The sequence below is a fragment of the Geotrypetes seraphini genome, chromosome 2, assembly GCF_902459505.1.
Source record: "Geotrypetes seraphini chromosome 2, aGeoSer1.1, whole genome shotgun sequence".
Classification (NCBI taxonomy): Eukaryota; Metazoa; Chordata; class Amphibia; order Gymnophiona; family Dermophiidae; genus Geotrypetes; species Geotrypetes seraphini.
Window position 1 is genome coordinate 440,110,148 of NC_047085.1, and position 27,630 is coordinate 440,137,777.

Genomic DNA, 27,630 nt, shown 5'->3' on the forward strand with positions numbered 1-27,630 from the left:
CCGAGGAGATCTCAGACCATATGTCGCTCCAAGTGTCCCAGGAAATAGCAGAGCCACAATCATCCTCCCAGGCCGTCATATACGGAAGGGAAGCCCCCCGACCATTAAGGCACCTATATATAGCGGAGAGGGCTCCCTTCCGAAGCACTGGGCCCAATAATAGCTCAAAGGGCATCTTACCACCCCTCAAGTCTCCCAAAAGACCCGAAGACCTAATATAATGAAGAACCTGCAGGTAGGGGAACAAATCCCTTATTCCAAGCCCATACTTGCCCCTGAGTTCCGCAAAGGGTCTAACCCCCCCCAAAACCGGGTCCCACAGTTGCCCCACACATACTAAGCCCCGTGACTCCCAGTCTGCAAACACTCCCCCATCCCCTCCCGGCGGAAAGCCAGGATTATATCTCAACGGAGTATACCAGGAATGTCTCTTACTCCCCAGCAAACATGCCCTGGTCTGATTCCATACCCTCAAGGAAGTCACCACCGAGGACACCCCCCCCCGTCAGGCTCGCCCTGCCAGGTACCCATGGCCGATGTAACAAAGGTACCCCCTCACTCAACCGTTGCTCAATTCCCACCCACAGTTTCGGTGTCTGCGTCTGCCATTCTAGAAGGGCGCGCAGCTGAGCAGCCTGATAGTATTTCACCACATCCGGGACCCCCAACCCCCCATCCCCTCTTCCCATGCACAAGACTTTCCTACTCACCCGTGGCCGTCTGCCAGCCCAGATGAAATGAAAGATATGTCTCTGCACCCCCTCCAAGATTTTCCTATCAATCCAAAGAGGCAATACCTGGAATAGGAACAACAATCGAGGCAGAATCATCATCTTCACGATGGCCACCCGGCCTAACCAAGAGAAATACAGATCTTTCCAATTAAGTAAATCCTGGCGAATGCGACGAAAGAGCGGTGGAAAGTTAAGGTCATATAACCCCACTCCCGGCGGTCCAAAATAGACCCCTAGATAGCGCAATGAATGGGTGACCCACCGAAACGGATAACGATCTCGAAGGAAGGAAACCCGGTCAGCCGGCAAGTTAATGTTGAGGAGCTCCGACTTACCAACATTAACCCGAAAACCTGACACATCCCCATAAATCTCCAGCTCCCGCAATATAGCCGGCAAGGAGGCCGCCGGGTCTTCCACCGTGAACAAAATATCATCCGCAAACAAAGCCAACTTAAAATCCCCTCCCGGTACCGTGACTCCCTTAATATCCGGATTCATTCGCACCCGCTGCGCTAGTGGTTCCACAGTCAGAGCAAAAAGAAGCGGAGAAAGGGGACACCCCTGACGAGTTCCCCTTGCTAGAGAAAAAGTCTCTGAATAACTACCATTCACCTTGATACAACTCAGAGGGCCACTATAGAGGACCCGAATCCAATCCCGCATTCTCGGGCCCAGTCCCACAGATTCCAAAACCTTAAACAGGAAGGGCCAAGAAACTCTATCAAACGCCTTCTCAGCATCGATAGACAAAAACACCGTTTCTCTCACCCCCCCCCTGGCCCGGTCATATAGATTATAGACCCTACGCGTGTTATCCCCCACCTGTCTGCCAACCACAAAGCCCGACTGATCCGGATGTATCAGCCGAGGGATCCAACTCATCAAGCGGTCCGCCAGAATGCGCGTGAAGATCTTAGTATCTACCCCCAATAGGGATATCGGCCTATAGGATGCACATTGGAGAGGGTCCTTCCCCTCCTTAGCCAAAACCGTCACCCCTGCCAAGCGCATGAAGAAGAGGAGGGCACTATTCCCCTGCAAAGAATTAAGAAAACGCAACAAAGGGGGCAGCAGCAGATCTTGAAAACGTTTATAGTACCGAACAGTAAAACCGTCCAGTCCAGGGGATTTGCCAAGTTTCATAGAGCGCAGCGCACTACGAGCCTCAATCAATGTGAGAGGGCGGTCCAACCGGGCCGCATCCCCCTGAGCAATCTGGGGCAACTCTGCTGAAGTCAAATAAGCACCCTGGTCCTGTAAAGGCCCTGAAGCTTCCGGGGTATAGAGTTGTGAATAATATTCCACAAAGCGTGCACGAATAGCATCCTCAGTCTGCAACACCTCCCCAGAGGCTGCCCGCAGGGAAAGGATCTGATTTCGCGTCTGTCTCACCTTAAGGCGATGTGCAACCAGGCGACTAGCTTTATTGGAAAATTCAAAATATCTCTGCTGGAGGAGCTGTAAATTGTAGTGTAATCTATCCAAGTCCAAGGCCTGAAGATCCCTACGGGCCTGGAGCAAGCGCTCCCTCAACACTATATTCCAGGGGGAACGTTTATGTAAACTTTCCAACCTACCAATAACGACCAACAGACCAGCTGCCTCCTCCCGCCGTTTACGTTGCCGAGCCGACGACAGGGCTATCAGCCTGCCCCTAAGGGTAGCCTTTAACCCCTCCCAGACCGCCTCCAACGAGGCTCCACACTCCACATTCACATCCAGATATTCTTGTATCCACCCTTCAATCTGCAGTCCCACCTCCGGGTCATCTAGAAGGCTATCATTAAAGCGCCAAAATTTCCGTCCTACCCCCCCTCCCACCCCCTGGAATCGCAACCACACCGGGGCATGGTCCGACCACGTAAGGGACTCAATCCCTGCAGACTCCACCCTCCGGAGAAGTCCCCTCTCCACAAAAACATAATCAATTCTGGAATAAGAGGAGTGTATACCCGAAAAGTAGGTAAAGTCCTTCACCGAAGGATGGAGCCACCTCCAGCAATCCACCACATTCAAACCGGCCAATGCCTCACGCAACAGTTTACGATCCCTTTTCCCATAGTGATCCGCCCTCCCCGAATTATCCAAGTGAGGGGTCACAGTAAGATTGAAATCCCCCCCGAGAACTAGGGCCCCCCCCTTAAACTTGAGGATCCGAGGGACCAACTCACGAAAGAAGATCCCTTGGTCCTCATTTGGGGCATAAACATTTACCAGGGAGTACAGGACCCCCTCAATCAGAGCCTCCAACATGATGTATCTGCCCTGAGGATCCCTCACCACCCTATGTATCTCGCAGCGAATCCCCCTACGGATAAGAATACCCACCCCACACCTCTTAGAAGTGCCCACCCGGGAAGCCCAAAAGGCTTGCGGGAACCTGTGATCCCCAACCAGTGATTCATGGGACTGTAGTAAATGAGTCTCTTGGACAAAGCAAACATCCGCCTTCAACCGGAGCAATTCCCTATAGAAGGCCCTTCTCTTGTTAGGGGAATTGAGACCCCTAATGTTATAAGATACTAATTTAAACACCCCCATAACTCAAATAAGTATATAGAAAATGCAAACCCAACCCCAACCAAAATGTCCCCTGTTCCCCCCCTCCCTCCCCCCCACCCCCACAAGAAAAAAACACCCCCATAGTACATAGGGTACCAGAGGAAAGAGAAAAGAGAAAAGACAAGAGAAATCCTACCCAACACCTGTCTCCCCAGCAACCCCCACCCCTCCACCCCCCACTCCCCCACGTGAGAGTCCACAGATCTCCCACCAGCATACAAGGAATGTAACAATCCCCGAAGCCCCTGTCCCACCACCCCACATCCAGACAAAATTGTCAAATAACAAACAACATCCACCCCAAATCAAACACACCCTTCCATCCACCCTCCTTAATCCACTCCCCACCTCCAGCACGCCATCTCTCCCCATTCTCCCTCAGCACCCCACCCCCCCACCCCTCCACAACATGTCCAGTGCAACAGTGTCCCTCCAGGAGCTCCCCCCCAGAGCTAGAACAGTGGAGCACAATCACCGAGGGCAAACTGCCCCCCCATAGGAGGAACAGCCCCCAGGCAGCTCAAGGGGGTAGGAACAGCCAAACAAAATAAATGGTCCTCTCGCAATAGAGAATACATCAGGCGGGAGCAACATTCTGGGATGAGGGGCCACCGCCTCGGCCCCCCCTCCCACCTCGGGACCCACGATCCACACGCTGCCATCTCAAGGTCGCCGGAAGCCCCCCGCCACTGGGCCCAGCACCCGCTGAAGAGGCAGGTTCCTCCGGAATCTCGATGCCAGCCTTTTGCAGTAGGGCTCGGGCTTCACGCACTGTAGTAACTCTAGTATGCACTCCATTAATAGTAATGACCACTCCAAAGGGATAAGTCCAACGGTAGCGCAGATTGCCACGCTGCAGGGCCTTGGTCACCTCTCGGAATGCCCTGCGCTTCTGTAGTGTGCTCGCTGCCAGATCTTGATAGAATTCCAGCCTATGACCCTCCCAGGTCACCGTGCCCATCTCTCGAGCTCTGCGGAAAATCTGTTCTTTAAGCACAAAGCTCCTCAGGCACAGCACAATGTCTTTAGGCTGATCAGATGTGCGGGGCCCCATTGCCCTATGGGCACGCTCCAGACCTGGATCTAACGTGTCGTTCTGCAACAGCCAGCGAAGCAAAGTAGTAGTGGTAGCGCTGACATCTTTGTATTCCGGCAGTTCAGGCAGGCCCCGCACCCGCAGGTTATTACGCCTGGTCCGGTTCTCCAGATCTTCCACCTTATCCAACAGAAGCTGGTGTTCCGCGGCGGCATTCTCCAAGGAGCGCTGCATCCCAGTCACTGAGTCCTCGCAGCTGTCTATGCGCATTTCCACCACTTCTACGCGGTTGCCCACCTCCACGAGGTCCGTACGTAGCTCCTGCACCACCTCCCGGACCTGCACCACCACCGCCGAAATTTCAGCTTTCACTTCAGAAATCCAACGCTGCATGTCTAACTTGGTAAGGGGGTCCGCGGGGGAGCACTCAGGGGCCAGCGCGGCAACTGTTGCATGCACCTCCGCTGCAGCCCCACTCGAATGTGCTGCCTCACCTCCTCCGGTCTCTAGGCCCGTGCTGCCACGTGTTGTCCGGCTCAGCGCTTGCTCCAGTGTGCGCTGGCCGGTTTTCTCCGTCGGGAGTTTTTTGCGCGTTGCCATGTGGTCTCTGCTCCTTGCGCTCCCCTCTCCACCGTCTAAAAAATATTTTAATGCTCTTTCCGCAGCGTATTTAACAATTTAGCACCGGGCCCGAACGGAGCTCTGAGATCAGGCACCCGTTCGCATCGGTGACGTCACTTCCTCTTAAGTTCATTTCTTGATTAATTTCTTGGATTGGAGGGGAGGGATATTTATTTTCTGCATTGTTATTAATGGAATTTAAGTGCTTATTTTGTTATTAATGTATATATAATTCATGGCACTTTGTATTAGCTTTGAAAATTAATAAAGTAAAAAAAAAAAAAAAAACTAAACATGGCCAAGACAGAGCTTCTTTTCTTTCCTCCTAAACCTGCCTCTCCTCTCCTCCCTGTTTCATCAGCTCACAACGTCAGGGTCATCTTTGGCTCATCTCCTTCTCTGCACAAATCCAACAGACTGCTAAAGCCTGTCGTTTCTTTCTTAATAATAGCGCCAAAATCTGATCTTTCCTGTCAAACTACCAAAACCATTTTCCATAGTCTTATCGCCTCTTGTTTAGACTACTGCAACTTGCTTCTCACAGGTCTTCCCTTGAGCCATCTCTTTCCCCTTCAATCTGTTCAGAATTCTTTCACGTAAACCTCAACTGCTTCAACTTAGGACTACTTTTACAAAGCCATGGTAGCGATCCCCCGTGGCAAATGCACCAAAGCCCATTCAATTCCTGTGGGCTTCGGTGCGTTTGCCATGGGAGGAATGCTGCCTTGATCTGTTTGAAAATGACAGAATATAAATGATAATTAATCAGTGCGCATAATATGAGTTTCTGTAGTTTAATTTTGTGATTACCATTATATATTGTTAATAAGATTATATTGTGTGTATATGAAAAATGAATGGATAAAAGTGCATTATAATTAGTACTATTATTATGTGGGTGGAGTCTGGAACGGAACTTGGGTGGTCGTTGGTTGGGGGTACTTGGTATATATTTGTTAGAATTAGGGGGTACTTTGCTTGAAGAAGTTGAGAAACACTGTAGTACAGCATTGCTGGACACCTCATCATCAATCCTACTTCTGCTGCCTTTTACGTTTTTTAAGAATTCTGGTTATTTTAGTTTAGAATGACAATTCCAACTAAAATGTCATCAGTAATGGTCTCACCATAGTATAGGCATCCAGGTACAAAATGATACCAAATCAGTAGCATTACCTGAAACTAAATATAATGTTTGACCCCCATTCATTTGTTGGCTCAAGGGTCAACAAAATAAAATTTAATATTGTTGAACTCTTCCTTAACCCTCTTGGCTTTTGTTTGTAGGAGCTGCTCAGGTCCCAGGTGGAAAGAATTCATTAACTGCTACCGAGTCTAGTCACCCTGTTCTGCCCACCAGTGCTACCACAATGCAGATCAGCCTGTATGATCTGAAACGCAACATTTCTGACCTCCGGCTGCAATTGCATAAGATGAGACAGCTACAGGTATGGAAAAGTACAGAACCTGTCCTTTCATACTCTCCTGAAGTTGACCCCAATTAGGAGGTTCTTCTGTGCTAAAAGTTAAGTGACATTATCCCCTATCACAGATAGATGCAGTGTTTATAACATTTAAACATCATCATACTAATGAAGAGGACATTAAAATGATTCCATTCACATTTGTGTTTTCACCATTCTTTTGGTTAAACATTTATTCATGTTGAAAACTAACTAAAGTATGACACCCCCTCTCAAATGTGTGTACATCCTGCTATGGAGATAACAGAATTTGAGCTTTTTATAGTGCTGCCCAATTCAGGGAACATTTTTTTTTTATTCGATTTGGTCTATTGAATTGATTTTTCGATTCGATTTGCTTCTCCCACCCAATCATGCATTTTTTTTTTTAATGTCCAGGTGATTCTATTTTGTAGCTTCTTCACCCACCCCCACCCCCATTTGCCCTCTCCAACCCCACGCTGGTGCTGAGGTGTAAACAAAATAAAAAAGACTTTTACTCTCTCTGTTAGGTCCCAGCTCATGCTTGCTGTCTAACACCAGCTCTGGCAGGATACACATTTCAAATAGAAAGTAACATTATTTTTTCCTGCCTTCCACTGCCATGTCCAACATTTCTGCTTCTTTCCCACAGTCTACCATCTCTCTCTCTCTCTCCCTACCTTATTCCCTGGGTCAAACCTCTCTATTCCCCTCCATGCAGCATCTTTCCCTTCCTCCTCTCAATTATGATGTGCAATATTTCTTTCTCTCTCCCCATTCAACATCTCTCCCTGCCTTCCACCCTATGTTCAACATTTCTCCCTCTCTCTTCTCCATGCATGTCTCCCTCCCCTCCACCACCTGCAGGATTTCTCCCTTTCACTCCTTTCTACCTCTTTGTTGCATCTCTCCCTTCCTCTCTTCCACCCTATGTCCCACAATTCTTCCTCTCTCTCCCTCCATGTGCAGCACCTTTCATCCCGTCCCATCCTGAGCAGCAGCTTTCCTCCCCTTCCACCTTTCCCCCTATGCAGCAGCTTTCCATCCCACATGAATCGTGGCTATGGTGGTGCTTTATGATGCCTAACCCCACTTCTGGCATTAGCCACGCCTACAGTGGCATTAGCTGTTGTAAAGCACCTCCATAGCTGCGATGGAGGTGCTGGGGGGGGGGGGTTAGACACCAGTAGGTACCTACATATTTATTTTAAACATTTTTTAAATTGCATTTAAACGGCTTTTCCACTTAAGTTAGATGCCAGTAGGGCTTCTATCAGCGCCTATCTTAAGGTGCTATTTATAGAATATGAGCCTTCTTGCCTATCTCCACTTAAATCAAGTTCAAGCTCCTAACTCTTGCCTCAAGGCATTGCTGCCTGATTATCTGATATCATAGACTACATCCCAGGTACTGCGCTTCTCACAACTTTCTGTATTCTGTATTGCACCTCCTTTCTCACAACCAATTATATCTGCATGTCACCCATCGCACTGCATTATGGTACACTGTACCCTCTTTGTGGAATAGTTCAAGATCAAGTTTATTATTATTTGATGAATCGCCTATATAAAACATTCTAAGCGATGAACAATTTTAAAAGAACGACTTATTAGGAAACAAGCAATTTTAAAACAACATTTTAGAGGACAAACACTATTAAGACATTACCGTCTGATATTAGTGAATTAGTGAATTCTCTTTTGTAAAACTTAAATATAAAATTAAAACTTTGTTATTCTAACAGACTTACAACTGGCATTGACTCTCCCTTTTCCCTCCTTATCCCCTCGCCCTCTCTTAAGCAATGACTTATATCTACTTAAATCTGCTCACTCTACCTTTCTCTATTTACATTTCAAATTTTTGCAAGTGTCAAGTATTTGCAATAACTTAATGCTAACGTTATCTGAGAGCATTTTTATTAAACACAGTAACAGACACAAAAAAAGGCAATGAATTTAGCACAAGTTTGAAATTGATGAGCTGGCGTGATAGTTTTCAAGGTTGTAACCCTGGCTACTGTTCATTTGCCCATCTTTCATATACATTCAGAATTCAGGCATCATTAAAATAATTATTTAAATTAGAGATATATGTAACATTTACTTAGCTTCTGCTTGAATCAGAAGTGGCTGAGCATTCAAATTACAAATGCTTAAGGGTATTTTGGGGGGGAAATTAGAATATCAATAGCATAGCAGATTTGTGGTTATTAGAGTAGAGGGTGGGCTTTTAATGAAATTAGACAGTCTGAAATCCTGAAAGGAATTAAATAAGCTTTAAAATTTCTGTTCGCCCAAGGCAGCGTACAAGGGGTTTGATATAGACAACTTACAGCATACATCATAACAGTAATCAAATGACCACATGTTAGCATAATACATAGCTAACAAAAACAAAAAAGGGAACAAAAAACAAAATGAAAATGCCTTTAAACCACGAAGGTGCTCAGAACCATTGCATGGTAAGAAAGTGACCAAACCAGGGCAGCAACCCTTGTAAGGACTTTCAAAGAGTCTATCATAGCACCATCCTCAAGTGGTAGAAAGGTATTTAAATTTTGGTGAGTGTCTTTTTATACTATTTTTCTTTTTTCTATTAAATGTCCATTTGAAGTTGGCTTCCTAAACTCTCACAGCTAAGTTTTGCCTATTTTGAGGATCATAGTTTTCACTTAAGTATTGGACACTTCAAATGGACATTTAATAGAAAAAAGAAAAATAGTATAAAAAAGACACTCACCAAAATTTAAATACCTTTCTACCGCTTGAGGATGGTGCTATGGTAGACTCTTTGAAAGTCCTTACAAGGGTTGCTGCCCTGGTTTGGTCACTTTCTTACCATGCAATGGTTCTGAGCACCTTCGTGGTTTAAAGGCATTTTTATTTTGTTTTTTGTTCCCTTTTTTGTTTTTGTTAGTTCATAGTCTTTTGGGAACTTTTTCTGTTTGAATTTCACCCAGTTGTTATATTGAGCATAATACATAGAACATTAAGGTAAACCTGGAGTGGGCAAATTAAATCCTAGTAATAGCAATAATATGATACAATGCCAATATGTTGAACAATACTATATTCACTGTTCTGGTTTAGTCTACGACTTAATTCTTATAAGGAGCGCTTATGGCAGTAGCTACTCTACTGCAATATAGGTGCCACCTGCAGCCATAAGGGCTATTGGGGTTGTAGACAGGTGGGTATAGTGGGGTTTGGACTAACTACCGTATTTTCACTCATATACCGCACACCCGTGTAAAACACGCACACGGGTATAGCGCGCGGGAAGCTGTAATTTATGTAAAGAAATTTTTATATACCGCGCACACCCGTATACCGCGCATGCCGCCCCGACTCTCCCGTCGCCGCCTGACTCTCCTTTCGCCCGCCCTGACTCTCTTCTGGCCGCCCCGACTCTCCTCTGGCCGCCCCGACTCTCCTTTCGCCCGCCCCGACTCTCCTCTAGCCGCCCCGACTCTCCTCTGGCCCGCCCCGACTCTCCTCTCCCCCTTGAAGTCCTGTCCCCACCCTGAAAGCCTGATGCCCCCCCCCGATGTCCGATTCCCCCCCCCCCCCCGCAGGACCGCTCGCACCCCCACAGCCTCCCCCCCCATCATGGAGAAGCTCCTACTGTTCTCCTGCTGCTTCCTCTGCTGGCGGTCCCGGCCCTTCTGTGAGCCCTGCTCTGAAATGCTTCCTCTTCCGGCGGTCCCGGCCCTTCTGTGAGCCCTGCATCTGCGCTGCTTCCTCTTCCGGCTGTCTCGCCCTTTCTCTGACGTCAGAGAAAGGGCAGGACCGCCAGAAGAGGAAGCAGCGCAGACACAGGGCTCACAGAAGGGCCGGGACCGCCGGCAGAGGAAGCAGCAGGAGAACGGTAGGAGCTTCTCCATGATGGGGGGGTGGGGAGGCGGTGGGGGTGCGAGCGGTCCTGCAGGGGGGGGGTGAATCGGACGTCGGGGGGGGGTGCGAGCGGTCCTGCGGGGTGAATCGGTTGTCGGGGGGGAACTATGTAAAAAAACGTTGTAAAACGCGCTCACGCATATAACGCGCAAGGTTATGCACGGTTTGTAAAAATCGTGTATAATGCACGCATTATATGCGTGAAAATACGGTACTTGTAGTATAAAAATAACATCTGCATATTTAAAAAGAAATTTCCCTGGACCTTAAAAGAGAACACTTGATGCCATGTAAACATTGAAAAGGACAGGGGCCAATGGAGATCCCTGGGCACACCACATGCTCCCTCAAGAATTCGTAGATCTTCACACCAAAATGTATTCTTTATCCCCTCTCTTAAGACTTTCCACACCCGCCATATATCTTCATTTGCCGTAACTGCTCCCCTTATCTGGAACTCCGTACCCTTCCACCTTAAAAAGCTTTTTATATAGAGATGCTTTCGAACATTGATTCTGTTATCTTCTTGGACTCTATAAAGGCAGTTTTTGAATAATTTTTCCTTCCCTTTTGTTTTTCCCTTCTGTGTTTCTTTCTCTGACTGCGTTGTAGTTCATTCCTTACCTTCTTGTTTCTTGTCTATCTATTTTGTGTCTATAGTTTGGCTTTGTTAATTATTTTAAATTCACCCCTTTTTAAAGTTAATGTATATAGCTTAGAATTTTGATAGGCGATTAATCAAATGTTTAATAAACCTTGAAACCACAGTCAGGAAACCAGGCTGTGGCTGTTTTTCCACCAGTTTCTACCACATAGAATCTTAAAGACAGAACCTCTCCCCCCCCAAAAAAAAAATAAAAACACATTTCAAAACATTACCTCCTACACCTATTTTTGAAAGGAGGAATGTTAAAACTTTTTGTTCAACAACATCAAACGTAGCCAATAAATCAAATTGTAAAAGAACTATTTAGTAAGGGGTTTCAAGTATATGATCTTATAATGATTAAGAGGCTTTGAGGGAAGGTGGGGAGAGGGTTACATTTGTACTTATAAGTTATAATGATAAGATGTTCAAGTGCTCAAATTAATTGTGTTTATTATGAAATTTTGTACACTTGATGAAAGTTTAAAAATGAATAAAGAATTAAAAAAAAAATTTATAAAAGAACTACAAAATGCCACAGCAGATAACTTCTGTAACATGCAGCATGGTAGAAATTTTATAAAACATTGATACAATGCTCACAATACAACAAAATAATAGACTCAGTTGAGACATGTACACAGATGAGGTAGGATTAGTGGCTTTGTATGATTTTGGCCTCAGTCCCCAAGACAGCATCCGATGACTTTTTTAAGTGCTTCTATCAGCCCTCTCCCTGCCCCTGGACAATCACATTGACCTAGAAGCCTGGACCCCTCTCATTATTTCCCAAGGAAGCTCCTTAAGAGGTTGCATTCTGAAATCTTGGCCATTTCTGATCTGACATAGAAACATAGAAACATAGAAAGATGACGGCAGAAAAGGGCCACAGCCCATCAAGTCTGCCCACTCTATTGACCCACCCCATTAAGTCTGAATGCTAATGACCTAGTTCCTTAACTCGACCCTCGTAGGGATCCCACGTGGATATCCCATTTATTCTTGAAGTCGAGCACGCTGGTGGCCTTGATCACCTGCACCGGAAGTCTGTTCCAGTGATCTACTACCCTTTCTGTGAAGAAATACTTCCTGGTGTCACCACTAAATTTTCCTCCTCTGAGTTTGAGCGGGTGCCCCCTTGTGACCGAGGGTAAGCAAATTTGAGGTATATCTCCCTGTTGGATATATTTTTAAAAAGTGACTGAATTCACATCAAGTGTGTATGAAAGATGTGAAAATAGAGAGATGGCAGGGTTGAAATCTTGAGGACTAGTATTTTTGCTCACAAGTTTCAAACTTGGACCAATTAAAAGAAAACAGCCCTAAAGTAAGGAAGCATGCAGGAACATGACATCGTAGAAGCATTTAATTTTTGAAAGGGCGACTATGATAAAATGCGGAACATGGTTAAAAAGAAGCTAAAAGGATCAGTTGCAAAGCTTAGGACTGTAAACCAGGCGTGGATATTATTTAAAAATACCATCGTGGAAGCCCAAACCAGATATATTCCACGTATCAACAAAGAAGAGGAAACAAAAACTGGCATGGTTAAAAGGTGAAGTGAAAGAGGCTATTAGAGGCAAAAAAAAACATCTAAAGAATAGAAAAAGGATCCGAATGAAGAAAATAAGGAGAAACACAAGCACTAGCAAGTTAGATGGAAAGCATTGATAAAGTAAGCTGAGAAAGAATATGAAGAGAAACTTGCAAAAGAGGCAAAAACTCATAACAATTTTTTTAGGTACATCAGAAGCAGAAAACCTGTGAGGGAATCCATGGATGATCAAGGAGCTAAAGGGGCGCTCAGAGAGGATAAAAACTTAGCAGAGAGACTGAATGAATTCTCTGCTTCGGTCTGCATGGAAGAAGATGTAAGAGATCTACCTGAACCAGAAATGGTTTTCAAGGGTGATGATGCGGAGGAACTGAAAGAAATCTCGGTGAATTTGGAAGATGTATTAAGTCAAATTGACAAGTTAAAAAGTGATAAATCACCTGGACCAGATGGTATACATCCCAGGGTACTAAAAGAACTCAAACACGAAATTGCTGACCTGCTGTTAGTGATCTGTAGCCTGTTGCTAAAATCGTCTGTAGTACTTGAAGATTGGAGGGTGGCCAATGTTAAGCTGATTTTTAAAAAAGGTTCCAGGGGAGATCTGGGAAATTACAGACTGGTAAGCCTAACTTTAGTGCCGGGCAAAATGGTGGAAATAATTATAAAAAAATAAAACTGTGGAACATGTAGACAAACATGATTTAATGGAGACAGAGTCAGGATGGGTTCTGCAGAGGGAGATCTTGCCTCACCAATTTGCTTGACTTCTTTGAAGGTATGAATAAACATGTGGATAAAGGTGAGCTGGTTGATGTAGTGTATCTAGATTTTCAGAAAGCTTTTGACAAAATTCCTCACGAGAGGGTCCTGAGAAAATTAAAGAGTCATGGATAGGTGGCAAAGTTCAGTTGTGGATTAGGAATTGGTTATCAGATAAAAAACAGAGGGTAGGGTTAAATGGACATGCACATCAATGGAGGAGAGTAAATAGTTTCTCAATGGAGGAGAGTACACAGTGGAGTGCCGCAGGGATCTGTGCTGGTATTGGTGCTAGTTAACGTATTTATAAATGATCTGGAAATTGGAATGACGAGCGAGGTGATTAAATTTGCAGATGACACTAAACTGTTCAAAGTTGTTAAAACACATTCGGATTCTGAAAAAATTGCAGGCAGACCTTAGGAAATTGGAAGACTGGGAGTCCAAGTGACAGATGAAATTAAATGTAGACAAATGCAAAGTGATGCACATTGGGAAGAATAATCCAAATCACAGTTACCGGATGCTAGGGTCCACCTTGGGGGTTAGCGTCCAAGAAAAGGATCTAGGTGTTATCATAGACAGTACGATGAAACCTTCTGCCCAATGTGCGGTGGTGGCCAAAAAAGCAAACAAGATGCTAGCATCATTTTAAAATGGATGGTTAATAAAACTAAGAATGTTATATGACCCTGTATCGCTCCATGGTACAACCTCACCTGGAGTATTGTGTTCAATTCTGATCTCCTTATCTCAAGAAAGATATAGCGGCACTAGAAAAGGTTCAAAGAAAAGCGACCAAGATGATATAGGGGATGGAACTCCTCTCGTATGAGGAAAAACTAGAAAGGTTAGGGCTCTTCAGCTTGGAAAAGAGATGGGGAGATATGATTGAAAACTACAAAATCCTAAGTGGAGTAGAACGGGTACAAGTGGATCGATTTATCACTCCGTCAAAAATTACAAAGACTTAGGGGGAACTCAATGAATTTACAGGGATATACTTTTAAAACCAATAGGAGGAAATTTTTTTTTGCTCAGAGAATTGTTAAGCTCTGGAATGCATTGTCAGAGATTGTGGTAAGAGTGGCTAGCATAGCTGGTTTTAAGAAAGGTTTGGACAAGTTCTTGGAGGAAAAGTCCATAGGCTGTTATTGAGAAAAACATGGGGGAAGCCTTTGTTTTCCCTGGATCGGTAGCATGGAATGTTGCTACTCCTTGGGTTTTGGCCAGGTACTAGTGACCTGGATTGGCCACCATAGGAACGGGCTACTGGGCTCAATGGCCCATTGGTCTGACCCAGTAAGGCTATTCTTATGTTCTTATGACACTGTGAGTAGTTTAGGACAGTGGTTCCCAACCCTGTCCTGGAGGAACACCAGGCCAATTGGGTTTTCAGGCTAGCCCTAATGAATATGCATGAAGCAAATTTGCATGCCTATCACTTCCATCATATGCAAATCTCTCTCATGCATATTCATTAGGGCTAGCCTGAAAACCCGATTGGCCTGGTGGTCCTCCAGGACAGGGTTGGGAATCACTGGTTTAGGAAATGCTTCAACCGAACAGAACAAGTGAAAGCAAGAAAAAAAAAAAATATATATATATATATATATGTAGAAGCCAGTGTGTTAAAGTGCATTAGCATCCTCCATTAGTACACAGAAAGCCAATTTTATTGCCCATACTAATAGCCAATATTAATCACATGTGCAAGAGTCAGATGGATGTTATCGCAAAAATTCGAGTATACCACCTAAAGTGTTGCTAAGCTTTCTTTATTAATGTGTCTGCACTGAAAGCTAATGAGCTGTTTGGAATCTCATGACCTTATTAGCGTGGTTTATGCATTAAATCTCTCACAAGCTGATTTATTATATGTTAAAAGTGCTTTTAATAGGCAGAAACTTTGATCCTGTGCGTTAATGCACTTTAGTACATTGATCCCATCATTTTGGTCTCGCACTTCAGTATCCCAAAGAAGGATTTTGGTAAAATGTTTGAATATAACATAACATAAAATTTATTTATATACTGCAGTACCTTAGGAGTTCTGTGTGGTTTATAAAAAAAAAAATTGAAATAGTGACAATAAAAACAAATGACCTAGAAATTACAAAGATTTGATAAATAAATAGGTTTTCAATAAAGACAAATAAAATCTTGGACAGAAAAGAGTGAAAGAGAAAGCAGTAATGCTGATGCCCTAATAATATTTTTATACATATTTCTGACCATATCCAGCATTATCTTGTGACTACTTCTTGGTGTCTTTTTTGGCTAGAATCATAGTTTAGAGCAGGGGTGTCCAAAGTCCCTCCTCGAGGGCCGAATCCAGTCGGGTTTTCGGGATTTCCCCCAATGAATATGCATGAGATCTATGTGCATGTACTGCTTTCAATGCATATTCATTGGGGAAATCCCAAAAACCCGACTGGATTCGGCCCTCGAGGAGGGACTTTGGACACCTCTGGTTTAGAGTCTAAGCTATGAGTTGTACATGTCCCCATCTTGGACTTTTGCTAAAACTGTAAATCTGTGTGTGTAGTTTACCTGGTTCCCACATCTAACATGGGCTCTGGTTGTCCATTTTCCATTTGTTCTAGGAGAGACTGGTATGCTTAGAAAGTAGAGCTGTAGGAAGATTAAAAATTTTTTATCATGATTAAATGCACATGATTTAATCACAAGATTAAAATATGCCCCACCCGTCCTTTCCCTCTCCTATCCTATCCCCTACTCCACTGATCCAACATCTCACTTCTTTTTTCTATCCCCTATAAATAAAAATGTCACCTTTACAAGCAATGTGCAACAGAGTCTGCCCTCTCTTTCTCCCTCTTTCTCTGCCCTCTCTCCAGCCTCCCACCCATCTGCCCTCTCCTTTTCTGCACTCTTCCCCCCTTCTAATTCCAGCCAATGTCTGCTCTCTCCTTCTCTGCACACACTCTCCCCCTTCTTTCTACATCTGCCCTCTCTATTCCCCTGTAGTAATCCCCTCCCCCAGCAAAAAAAGAGGGCAAGTAAACATCTGCAGTGGAGCTTCCCTGAGGTGAATCTTACATTACATTAGGGACTTCTATTCCGCCTATACCTTGTAGTTCAAGGCGGATTACAAAAGAGCTAACTGGACATTTCCAGTGAAGCTACAACAGTTTTGGGGGTTTTGGTGGGGTTTTTTTTGGTTACAAGGGAGGAGAAGTACCTGGATTAATTCCGGAAGAACTTGCAAATTGGATATTAAATTGACTGTACGTTACTGTGTGATATAACAAATAGATTACAGTTAGAGTACAAATAAGATTACGTTACATTTCAGGGATCTGAATACTTGGTTGGTGTTTTGGGGAGGAAGAGATTAGGGGTGGAGAAAAGCTGCAGGAACTGACATTGAGGCAGCTGTGGGGTGGTAGCTCTGGGAGCTGCATCACCAGCATCACACAGCCTGTCCAAACATAGCCTTGAGCATCTGCACATGCTCTCACCGAACTTCTGTTTTGGAGAGGACAGAAGCAAGCCAATCAGCTTTGAGCATGCACAGATGCCCAAGGCACCGCACTGGGTTGTCCATACAGTACTGGTGATGCATCTCCATGGAATGAGGTGAGACCAAACGCTTCATGGGGAGGGTGGAGAAGAGGTAGCCTATGGATTGACTCTGTCTGACCCAGAAACAGACAGTAATATCAAAGGTTGATGTAACATCCTGTTTTTGAGCCTAGAAGTCCCAGCCTTCTGCATACCAGGTTAATCATGATTAAATATTTTAGCAGGTGTTAAAAATTTAATGTATTCTTATTATTAATGTGTTAAATCTGAACCCCTAGTAGAAAGTATTTATATAAGAAATCCTACATCCTGCAAGTGTGATATTGATCATTCAAGGCAGTTTACAATATGAAAAAATTAATACATCAATAAAACAATATTAGCATAATAAATAATTAAACAATGAGTCATTTTTCTCAACTGTAAGGAAGCCCAAGACATTATCTGACTCTTACTCCACCCTCTTGGGGAAGTCATCTGCTTAACCAGTTAGAAAGCAGATATCTCATCCCTCCATTCACGGCCACATTCCCTATGTATATTATACCAGCTAAGGAGGGAAATGAGTAAATGGATTGCACTATGATTACATCTGGCACAGAGCAGCATTCCTTTGGTAGATATGCCATATAATTAAATTATATAAATCAAATACTTCTTGAGCAAGATAGTAAGTTTAATAATCCTGCAGTCATTGGTGATATATTTTATCTTACTATAATAATTAGTATAAAAATTATAAAACTGCATTAGAAATTCTGTTCTGCTCTGACCTACGATAAAATAGTGAAATTACGGAAAATCTGCTATGCTTGCCAGTAAATGGGAATAATTATGCAATGAAATCACATGAAAATGCCAAACTGTAGAAAATATACACAGCTGTGGGATGTACATTGCATTTATGGAGCCGACACCAAGGAAATTAACTACCTACAGCGTCCTGTTCCTAGGCATTGTTGTAGAATTCTTTCATTAAAATCCTTTCCCACTTGGCAGTCAACCCATTCTTCAGTAGGGAAAATGCACTTGGGTGGCCCCTGTCATGGGTTCTGATAATTTATCTGTGTCTGTGGAATGAAAAGGCCACCACATGAAGGATAGTAGCTGAGTAACAAAATGCAGTACAAAAGGCTCATTTCATGCAGAATTATCATATGAACATTGTGTTTATTTACCATATATATTTGAATATATACCAAGATTTTGGGGTTCAAAAATGGGGGGGGTCTCGGTTTATATTTGGGTCCTCAGGTTTGTGCCGCTGGACCACCAGGGCTTCAGGCAGGCCTATAGTGGGCATCGGGGGATGGATAGGAAGGGAAGGAAGGAGTGAGGAAAGGAAGGCTAGCTGCAAGGCAGGGCACTTGAATATTGTAGCGTGGCCGGTCCTCAAAGCTCGCAGTAACCGGCTCACGCTAGCAATATTCTCCTCCAGCGTGCTTCCTCAAGAAGGAGGAAGTCCCTGTTGTATATAAACTTATCTTATGTGAAGAAACAGGATGGCCTCACACAGGTAAGTACTGAATAACAAAAGTCAAATTTATTGTTCAATTCACACATCAAAGTAAAATGCATCAAAAGAAAAATGTACTCCAATGTTCTTTGGCAAAAATAACACAAACAAAATATCATTGTAACCAGCCTGGTCTGGATATCTGTTCCAAAGTTCTTTAGCAATGTCCCCAGGTGTAGCAGAGTCTCTAACAGTCCTTGACTCTCCAACAAAGAAAACTCTGAAAACTATTCACCCTGGTGCTGTGTAAATCCTGTCTCAAGCTTACAGGATATTTACACTTTCTGAATAAGAACCTGCTGTAGTTCCTTCCACAGCAGTCTTCTTGGTAAGCAAGAAGAAAAAAAAAACTTCTCATACCAGCATACTCTTGGGCTAGCATACATTCCCTTAGTTAGCATACTTCAGGAAAATACTTATACTCAATGGAAATGGAAACTTTCAACAAAACTTAGCACCAAAAAACAACAACTTCAAATTAATTAGTTTCCATTTCTTCACCCATTCCCACCTCAGGTAAAGTGCTGTACTCCATGGCTTCACCTTCAGGATTTTCCAAGGTTGTATCCTCTAGTTCAGCGTCAAACATCTCAATGTCCCTTGGCTCTGGGGGACTAGGAGACTCCTTCCACATGAGAGCCTCTCCTCTGTCTCCCTTCCTCTTGGTCAGCCAGCCCTCTAAATGCTGCCAAGCTGCTGCACCACGCCCAGCCCTACTCCTGGGCTGAACTTCCTTCAGCTGTGTTTTCCTTCTCCCCTGCTTAGCCAGCTTGACACAAAATGGAGGATTTAAAGAGCCCTTACCAGTTTTCATCAGGCTGTGTTCTGCCTTAGGTTTAAACACAGCCTGTGCTTCCTGTTCTTGCTCTTGCTTATCAGGGATAACATGGTCAGCCCGGACTAGTTTCAGGGAGTGATTTTTGTGACTCTTCCCTGGCACAAGGCCGGCATTGGACTCGGGCTTGTGACATACCCTCCCCCTTAAACCATGACCACCCGGGCATGGTCTAACTTCCTCCGGGTTCTCCTGCAAACGGGAAAGCCTGTCCACATTAGTGCTTAAATGACCTGGCCTGTGTACTACATTGAATCTAAATGTTTGGAGGGCAAGGTACCACCGGGTCAGCCTAGCATTGTTGTTTCTCATCGTGTTTAACCACTTGAGAGCTGCATGGTCTGTCACCAATGTGAATTCCTGGCCCTCTAGGTAGTGAACTAGGGTCTGCATAGCCCACTTTGCGGCTAGGCATTCTAGCTCCACTGTGGCGTACTTTCTTTCATTGTCATGAAGCTTACGACTGAGATATAGGATTGGGTGTTCTACTCCCTGCACCTCCTGGCTGAGAATAGCCCCCAATCCGCTCGTGGAAGCATCAGTCTGTAAGATCATGGGTTTAGAGAAATCAACAGCCCTTAGAACTGGCTCTGAACAGAGACATCCTTTCATGTCTTCCAAGGCCTCCTGTCCTAGCGCTTCCCAGTATAAGGTATCTGATTTATCTTTCTTTAACATGTTCGTGAGTGGAGCCGCTCTGGTAGCAAACTGGGGAATAAACCTTCTATAATAGCCTATAAGCCCCAAGAATCCTCTTAGCTGCTTCTTCGTGACAGGTAAGGGGTAGGACTTAATACACTGGACTTTGTCCACTAGTGGTTTCACCTGACCCCGGCCTACCACATAGCCCAAGTATCTTACCTCCCTCTGTCCCAGAAAACATTTCTTGGGATTGACCGTTAGGCCAGCCTTTCTTAATGACCTCAGGACTGCCGCAACATGTTCCAAGTGCTGAGTCCAATTACTCGAGTGGATGACAATATCATCGAGGTATGCCTCCGCGTAGGGATGGTGGTCCCGCAGCACCTCGTTGACTAGCCTTTGACATGTTGCAGCAGCGCCATGAAGTCCAAAAGGCATGCGCCTAAATTGGAATAGGCCAGCAGGAGTACTAAAGGCTGTCTTGGGCCTAGCATCTGGCATTAAGGGTATCTGCCAGTACCCTTTCGTTAAGTCAAGTGTGGATAAGTATTGGGCCTGTCCCAAACAGTCCAATAACTCATCCACCCGTGGCATGGGGAAAGCGTCGAATTGTGAGACCTCATTAAGTTGACGGAAGTCTATACAAAATCTAGGGGACCCATCTGCCTTGGGTACAATTACAATCGGACTGCACCATGGGCTAAGTGAGGGCTCAATGACTCCTAAGGTTAACATCTCGTCCACTAGATTTTGTACTAGCTTCTTTTTTTCTTCCGACAACCTATACGGTTTGACCCGCACTATCTTACCCGGTGTAGTAATGATCTCATGTGCCACCACCTCAGTGCGCCCAGGGGTAGCAGAGAACACGTCTTCGAAGGTCTTAATCAATGTCCCTACCTGTTGCACCTGGGCGTCAGAGAGTTCTGTACCTACATTGACCCCTTCTTCCTGAGCAAGGTCTGCCACCTGGGGCCCAAAATCTTCCTCTTGGATTCGTTGTGCTATCAGTGCTAAAGTTTCCCTGTCCTTCCAGGGCTTGAGCAGGTTGATGTGGTAAGTTTGCTCCCGTCCCTTCTCATCTCTAACCTGATAGTCCACCTCATTCAATCTTTTTACCACAGTGGCCGGACCCTTCCACTGTGCTAAGAATTTATGTGGGTCAGTAGGCACCAAAATTAGCACCCTATCTCCTACTTGCAGATGTCTCTCCCGGGACTTCCGATCATAATAAATCTTTTGCCTCCTCTGGCTCCATTCTAGATTATTCTTGCCAATTTGCGCCACCTGCGTTAGCCGGTGCTTCAATTGTGTCATGTAGGATATTAAGTTGGTGTCGGCATCCTCTGAGGGACTACACCCTTCCTTTAATACATCCAAAATGCCCCTAGGATTCCTCCCAAATAACATTTCGAATGGGCTCACTCCTAGTGAGTCTTGAACCTTCTCCCTGCAAGCTAGAAGTACAAAGGGCACCCATAAATCCCAATCTTTCATGTTCCCATCTAAGCCTTTCTTTAACATTTGTTTTAAGGTCTGGTTGAAGCGTTCGACCAGTCCGTTAGCCTGAGGGTGATATGCTGACGTCCGAATGGGCCTAATTCCAAACCCTCGCCAATAGTCCTGCATTTCCTTGGACATGAAATTACTGCCCTGGTCTGTGAGAACCTCACGAGGGAACCCTATCATACTGAATAACCCTGTGAGTTCCTTCATAATGGCAGCAGATGACGTCTTCCTTAAAGGAAAGGCCCATGGGAATCTAGTGGCTACATCCATCACCACTAGAATAAAACTGTATCCCCGTGGGGTTTTTTCCAAGGGTCCTACGATATCCATAGCCAATCTACTACAGGGGTCAGCTACTCTAGGGATAGGAATTAGAGGTGCTCGAAGAGGTTTCCCTAAGGACAATTTTTGGCATGTAGGGCAAGCTGTACAATAGTCCAGTACATCCTGCCGCACCCCTGGCCAAAAAAACCTACGCCTAACCTGTTTCAATGAGGCCTCTGCCCCCTTATGCCCTGCTAAGGGATGGTCATGAGCAGTGTGAAGAACGACCTTCCTAAACCCTCTTGGAACCACCAACTGTTCTTCCGAGGTTCCTATACCCTCTACCTCCTGGTGGTAGAGTAGCCCTCCCTTTATCTTAAAGGCCTGTCTACCCTGCCTAGGCTCAGCAACCTGTTGCCAGGCCTCCACCAGAGAGGGATCTGCTTTCTGTTCCGCAGCAAAAGTGGGGAACATCATCATAATTTCCTTAGGAAGGGTGGGGATCTCCTGGCTCGCTGATACCTGACCCAGAGCCTGCCTCCGCTGGTGCTTTTGCTTCTTTTTCCCTACTTTATTAGGGACTTCATGTCTCTGGGGGTATCTACGGAACACGCCCTCTTGGAAAGGAAATACCTCTCCTAATTGTTCTCCTTCAGCCGAGGTTGAGGGCTTTTGCGACCGAGTGTTCACACATCCTTGTTTGTTCCCTAAGTATTCTCCTAAACCCCCCCAGTCCCGGCCTAATATAAGGTCAAATGGGGCTTCCGGCACTACTGCCAATTTCAAACTATAAACCCTGTCTTTATGTAAGATCGTGGTGCTCTTGAGAGGATACTGGACACTATCTCCATGAATACATCTGATAGCAATCGACCCGGCTCCCTTCTGATCATCAGGAAAGATTTTTTTCCAGAGTCGAGTTGCCACCATGGATTGGTCAGCGCCAGTATCCACCAGAGCCACGGACAGCTGCCCCCCTACTGACACCTGAGTAAGGTAGGATCCCGTCCCCTCTGGTATGTCCGTCCTCCTCAAAGCCACCAGGTCCTTTTTAACCTGGCAGTTCTGCTGTATATGGCCCACTTTACCACAGCGGAAACATTTGGGACCCTCCCTACGTGCGGGACCCCCGGGCTCAGGAGTTTTCATTTCCCTAAAGGATGGCTTTTGGGGAATGGTGTGTCTATTGGTAGGTATAGACTCTTTCCCTACCTCACCTCGGGAAGAAGGAACTACCCTAACTTCCCCTGCAGAACCCCTAGCATCCAAATAAGCCTCAGATACTTCCAAAACTTGCATCAAGCTCTTACATCCTTGCTTTTGCACCCAGCCTCTGAGCTCCTTGGGCATTGATTCGAGGCATTGCTCTTTAATAACCTCAGCAAAGAGTGCCCTAGGGTCAGCTAGGCAAGGTTGTAACCAGCGTTCAGCCATTTTAGTTAGGCGTTGGACAAGGGCCTTAGGTCTTTCGTATTCTCCCATTATGGCCGATCTAAATTTCTGCCTATAATGTTCATGTGTGTAGCCTAAGTAGTCTAAAATGTGTGCTTTAACATTTTGGTAGTTGCTGGCTAAATCAGGGTTCAAGGTTTGGAAGGCAGCCAAAGTCTCGCCCGCTAAACATGGTAGCAATCGTGCTGCCCACTGTTCCTGCGGCCAACCAGCGGCATTGGCCGTCCTTTCAAAGGCTGATAAAAAGTCATCAGGTTCATCAGTGGGTGTAATTTTATGTAAGTGCATCCAAGCCAAAGGATTGGCTCCTACCAGCTGTTGGGGTGCTGGATTTAATAGCGGTGCACCCATCATCGGTTGCCTTGGGGCTTGAAGAAACTGTGCAAACAGTCTTGATTGCTCCCCCATTGCAGCCATGAGTTCTTGGTGCTGTGTCTGTGCGCGGTCCTGCGCCTGGTTCCAGCGGTCCTGGCTTGTCTGGAAGACCTCCTGCATCTCCTGGATCTGCTTCTGGCGTTCTCCAGCGATCAAGGCCAACACCTGCTGCTGCTCCATCTCCAACACCTGAAATGGAATCCAAAAAGAAAACAAAACCAAGTGTGGCTCCTTTTAAGTTTTGCCTGACCCTCCTCCCACAGTGTAGCCGACCAGCCTCCCTGAGTGATACTTATTATCCTCAACAGCCCGTTGAATTAGGTACTCTTACCCGCGGTACTGATGAGTCTGCGCACTGTATCACTCTGGTACTCGGGAACACACCGACTCTGGTCTGGATACCACTGCTCCTCCAGGATGGGTCTTGCGTCCGACTCTGAGCCTCTCTGAGCTTGGACTGCTCTCCAAAAGAACTGGAATACCGGCTTCCAAGGTCCCAGCGCAGCTGATTTCCGGTTGTCCTGTGGCTTGTTTTCCGGTGTCTGTAAGTCCTTAGTCCACCAGCATAAGTCCACAGCTTCTCAATAATCAGCTCCAACAAATCCAAAAGTAAGTCCAAAAAAAACAATTATTATTTTTTTTTCCAAAAAAAAAATTTTTCAACAACAGGGGGTGCTGTATCCCACTCTGATACCACGTGTAGCGTGGCCGGTCCTCAAAGCTCGCAGTAACCGGCTCACGCTAGCAATATTCTCCTCCAGCGTGCTTCCTCAAGAAGGAGGAAGTCCCTGTTGTATATAAACTTATCTTATGTGAAGAAACAGGATGGCCTCACACAGGTAAGTACTGAATAACAAAAGTCAAATTTATTGTTCAATTCACACATCAAAGTAAAATGCATCAAAAGAAAAATGTACTCCAATGTTCTTTGGCAAAAATAACACAAACAAAATATCATTGTAACCAGCCTGGTCTGGATATCTGTTCCAAAGTTCTTTAGCAATGTCCCCAGGTGTAGCAGAGTCTCTAACAGTCCTTGACTCTCCAACAAAGAAAACTCTGAAAACTATTCACCCTGGTGCTGTGTAAATCCTGTCTCAAGCTTACAGGATATTTACACTTTCTGAATAAGAACCTGCTGTAGTTCCTTCCACAGCAGTCTTCTTGGTAAGCAAGAAGAAAAAAAAAACTTCTCATACCAGCATACTCTTGGGCTAGCATACATTCCCTTAGTTAGCATACTTCAGGAAAATACTTATACTCAATGGAAATGGAAACTTTCAACAAAACTTAGCACCAAAAAACAACAACTTCAAATTAATTAGTTTCCATTTCTTCACCCATTCCCACCTCAGGTAAAGTGCTGTACTCCATGGCTTCACCTTCAGGATTTTCCAAGGTTGTATCCTCTAGTTCAGCGTCAAACATCTCAATGTCCCTTGGCTCTGGGGGACTAGGAGACTCCTTCCACATGAGAGCCTCTCCTCTGTCTCCCTTCCTCTTGGTCAGCCAGCCCTCTAAATGCTGCCAAGCTGCTGCACCACGCCCAGCCCTACTCCTGGGCTGAACTTCCTTCAGCTGTGTTTTCCTTCTCCCCTGCTTAGCCAGCTTGACACAAAATGGAGGATTTAAAGAGCCCTTACCAGTTTTCATCAGGCTGTGTTCTGCCTTAGGTTTAAACACAGCCTGTGCTTCCTGTTCTTGCTCTTGCTTATCAGGGATAACATGGTCAGCCCGGACTAGTTTCAGGGAGTGATTTTTGTGACTCTTCCCTGGCACAAGGCCGGCATTGGACTCGGGCTTGTGACAATATAAAGCCCCCTCCCAGTTTATATTCAAGTCAACCTTTTTTCCTCCTTTTTTGGGATGAAAAAAGATTACCTCATATAGTAACTGCATTTTAAAAGAAATTCACCTAAGGCAGTATATATCAAATGAAAACAGGACATAGGCAATTTACATTGAGACAAAGAATGTGATCCTAATAAGCCATTCAAATATCAGTATAGTAAATGTTTAGAATAGTTAATTACTGGTCATGTGACAATTGACTGCTGAGTAGTTGCAGGGTTACCAGATGTCCGGGAAAACCCAGACATGTCCTCTTTTAGAGGACTGTCTGGGTGCCCAAATGGACTTTCCAAAATCCAGTAGTTTGGGTTTTAGAAAGCTCCGCCTTCTTGGCCGCATTTGGAGGGCCTCTGAGCATGTACGCATCCACTCATGCTCAAAGATCCTCCAGGAACGGCCTGAGGTCAGAAAACGAAGATGAGGCTTTGAGGGGGTAGGGCTAGAGGTGGAATGGGGTGGGGCTGGAGGCAGAACAGGGCATGGCTAGGGGCAGAACAGGGTTCCCATGTGTCTGGATTTCTCCGAACAAAAACCTGGTAACCGTAAGCAGATATTTAAGCAGAGAGATATGAGCTATTTTCTCACAATAAGTGATAAATCAGCATACTGACCATGGAATTTGGTGAAACCCCTGGAAGAGATCATAGGCAATTTGTATGCTAAAGTGCAGAACACATCAAGAGAAAAGAGCAAGCAAGGGAGGAAAGGTGGGAGAAGGGGAGATATGATAGAGACGTTTAAATACCTACGTAATGTAAATGTGCATGAGTCGAGTCTCTTCAATTTGAAAGGAAACTCTGCAATGAGAGGACATAGGATGAAGTTAAGAGGTGATAGGCTCTGGAGTAATCTAATGAAATACTTTTTTTTACAGAAAGGGTGGTAGACGCTTGGAACAGTCTCCCAGAAGAGGTGGTGGAGCCAGAGACTGTCTGAATTCAAAAGGGCCTGGGATAGGCACATGGGATCTCTCAGAGAGAGAAAGAGATAATGGTTACTGCGGATGGGCAGACTGGATGGGTCATTTGGCCTTTATCTGCCATCATATTTCTATGTTTCTAAGATGGCCATGGAGATCATGCAACCAGAGTTTACACTACAGGATGGCCAAGAGTTAACTCATTCCCTCACAGATAAACTTTCAAAGATATAGTCCTTCATAGATGCAATCAAAAAGGGACTGGAATTACATGCAGCGGAACTGTAACATGCAGAAGACTATCTCTCCTTCCAAGAAGATTACATAGAGAACCCATGAAGCTAGGATCCAAGAACTAGAGAATCAGAATAAAATACTTCAATTTCAGGCACAGAATTGCCTGGTTATTCCATTTTTGCCATGAATAAGGCTAGTCTTTGCAAGTAAATTAGCATTTTTCAGTCCCTACCTTCTGAAATTATATTCCACGACACCTCCAGATAGAAGCTCATAGTAACATGGTAGATGATGACAGATGACTGGTATGGTCCATCCACTCTGCCCAGCAAGATAATTCCTAGTATATATGATATAATAACATATGCATACTTGATCTTTTGCTATCCTTGCCACTTTCAGGTCACAGACTATAGAAGTCTTCCCAGCACTGGCTTAATTTTCATCTACTGGATTTGGTGTTGAAGCCCACTCTAGTCCAACCAGATCCATCTAGCCATGATCGGGACATAGACTGTCTGTCCAGAAATAGCCTTATTTCTCAAATACTGGATTTGCTGCATAAGTGCAGCTAAGTTGTTTTGATTCCATTCTCTTTCTATACAGGAATCCTTTGTACTTATCCTATATGTTCTTACTACTACTACTACTTATTTCTATAGCGCTAAATGTACACAGTGCTTACATTAAACATGTAAGAGACAATCCCTGCTTGAAAGAGCTTACAATCTAATCAAAATGGGCCGCAACATGGCAAATGAGGTTTAACGTGGATAAGTGTAAGGTGATGCTTGTCGGTAAGAAAAATCTTATACACGAATAAAGGATGTCCGGCGCAGTACTTGGAGAGACACCCCAGGAAAGACTTGGGAGTACTGGTCGACAAGTCGATGAAGCCGTCCACGTAATGTGCGGCGGCGGCGAAAAGGGTGAACAGAATGCTAGGAATGATTAAGAAGGGGATCACAAACAGATCAGAGAAGGTTATCATGCCACTGTACTGGGCCATGGTACACCCCCCCCCCCTGGAATACTGCATCCATCACTGGTCGCCGTACATGAAGAAGAACACGGTACTACTTGAGAGGGTCCAGAGAAGAGCGACTAAAATGGTTAAGGGATTGGAGGAGTTGCCATACAGTGAGAGATTAGAGAAACTGGGTCTCTTCTCCCTTGAAAAGAGGAGACAGAGGGGACATGATCGAAACATTCAAAATAAT

General features: G+C 44.9%; 1 protein-coding gene across 17 annotated transcripts in view; it reads left to right on the forward strand.

Annotated features, from left to right (window-relative positions):
• The window catches only part of KIAA1217 (KIAA1217 ortholog), a 1,295,419-nt gene that overhangs the window by 1,191,639 nt on the left and 76,150 nt on the right, over positions 1-27,630 (forward strand). For all 17 annotated transcript variants that reach the window (XR_004538150.1, XR_004538149.1, XM_033931366.1 and 14 more), the window contains one exon: positions 6,244-6,404. Coding sequence is in view for 15 of the 17 variants with exons in the window: in XM_033931366.1 (XP_033787257.1) it covers positions 6,244-6,404 (161 nt within the window). In the remaining 2 variants the exon portion in view is untranslated. The remainder of the gene's footprint in view (positions 1-6,243; positions 6,405-27,630) is intronic.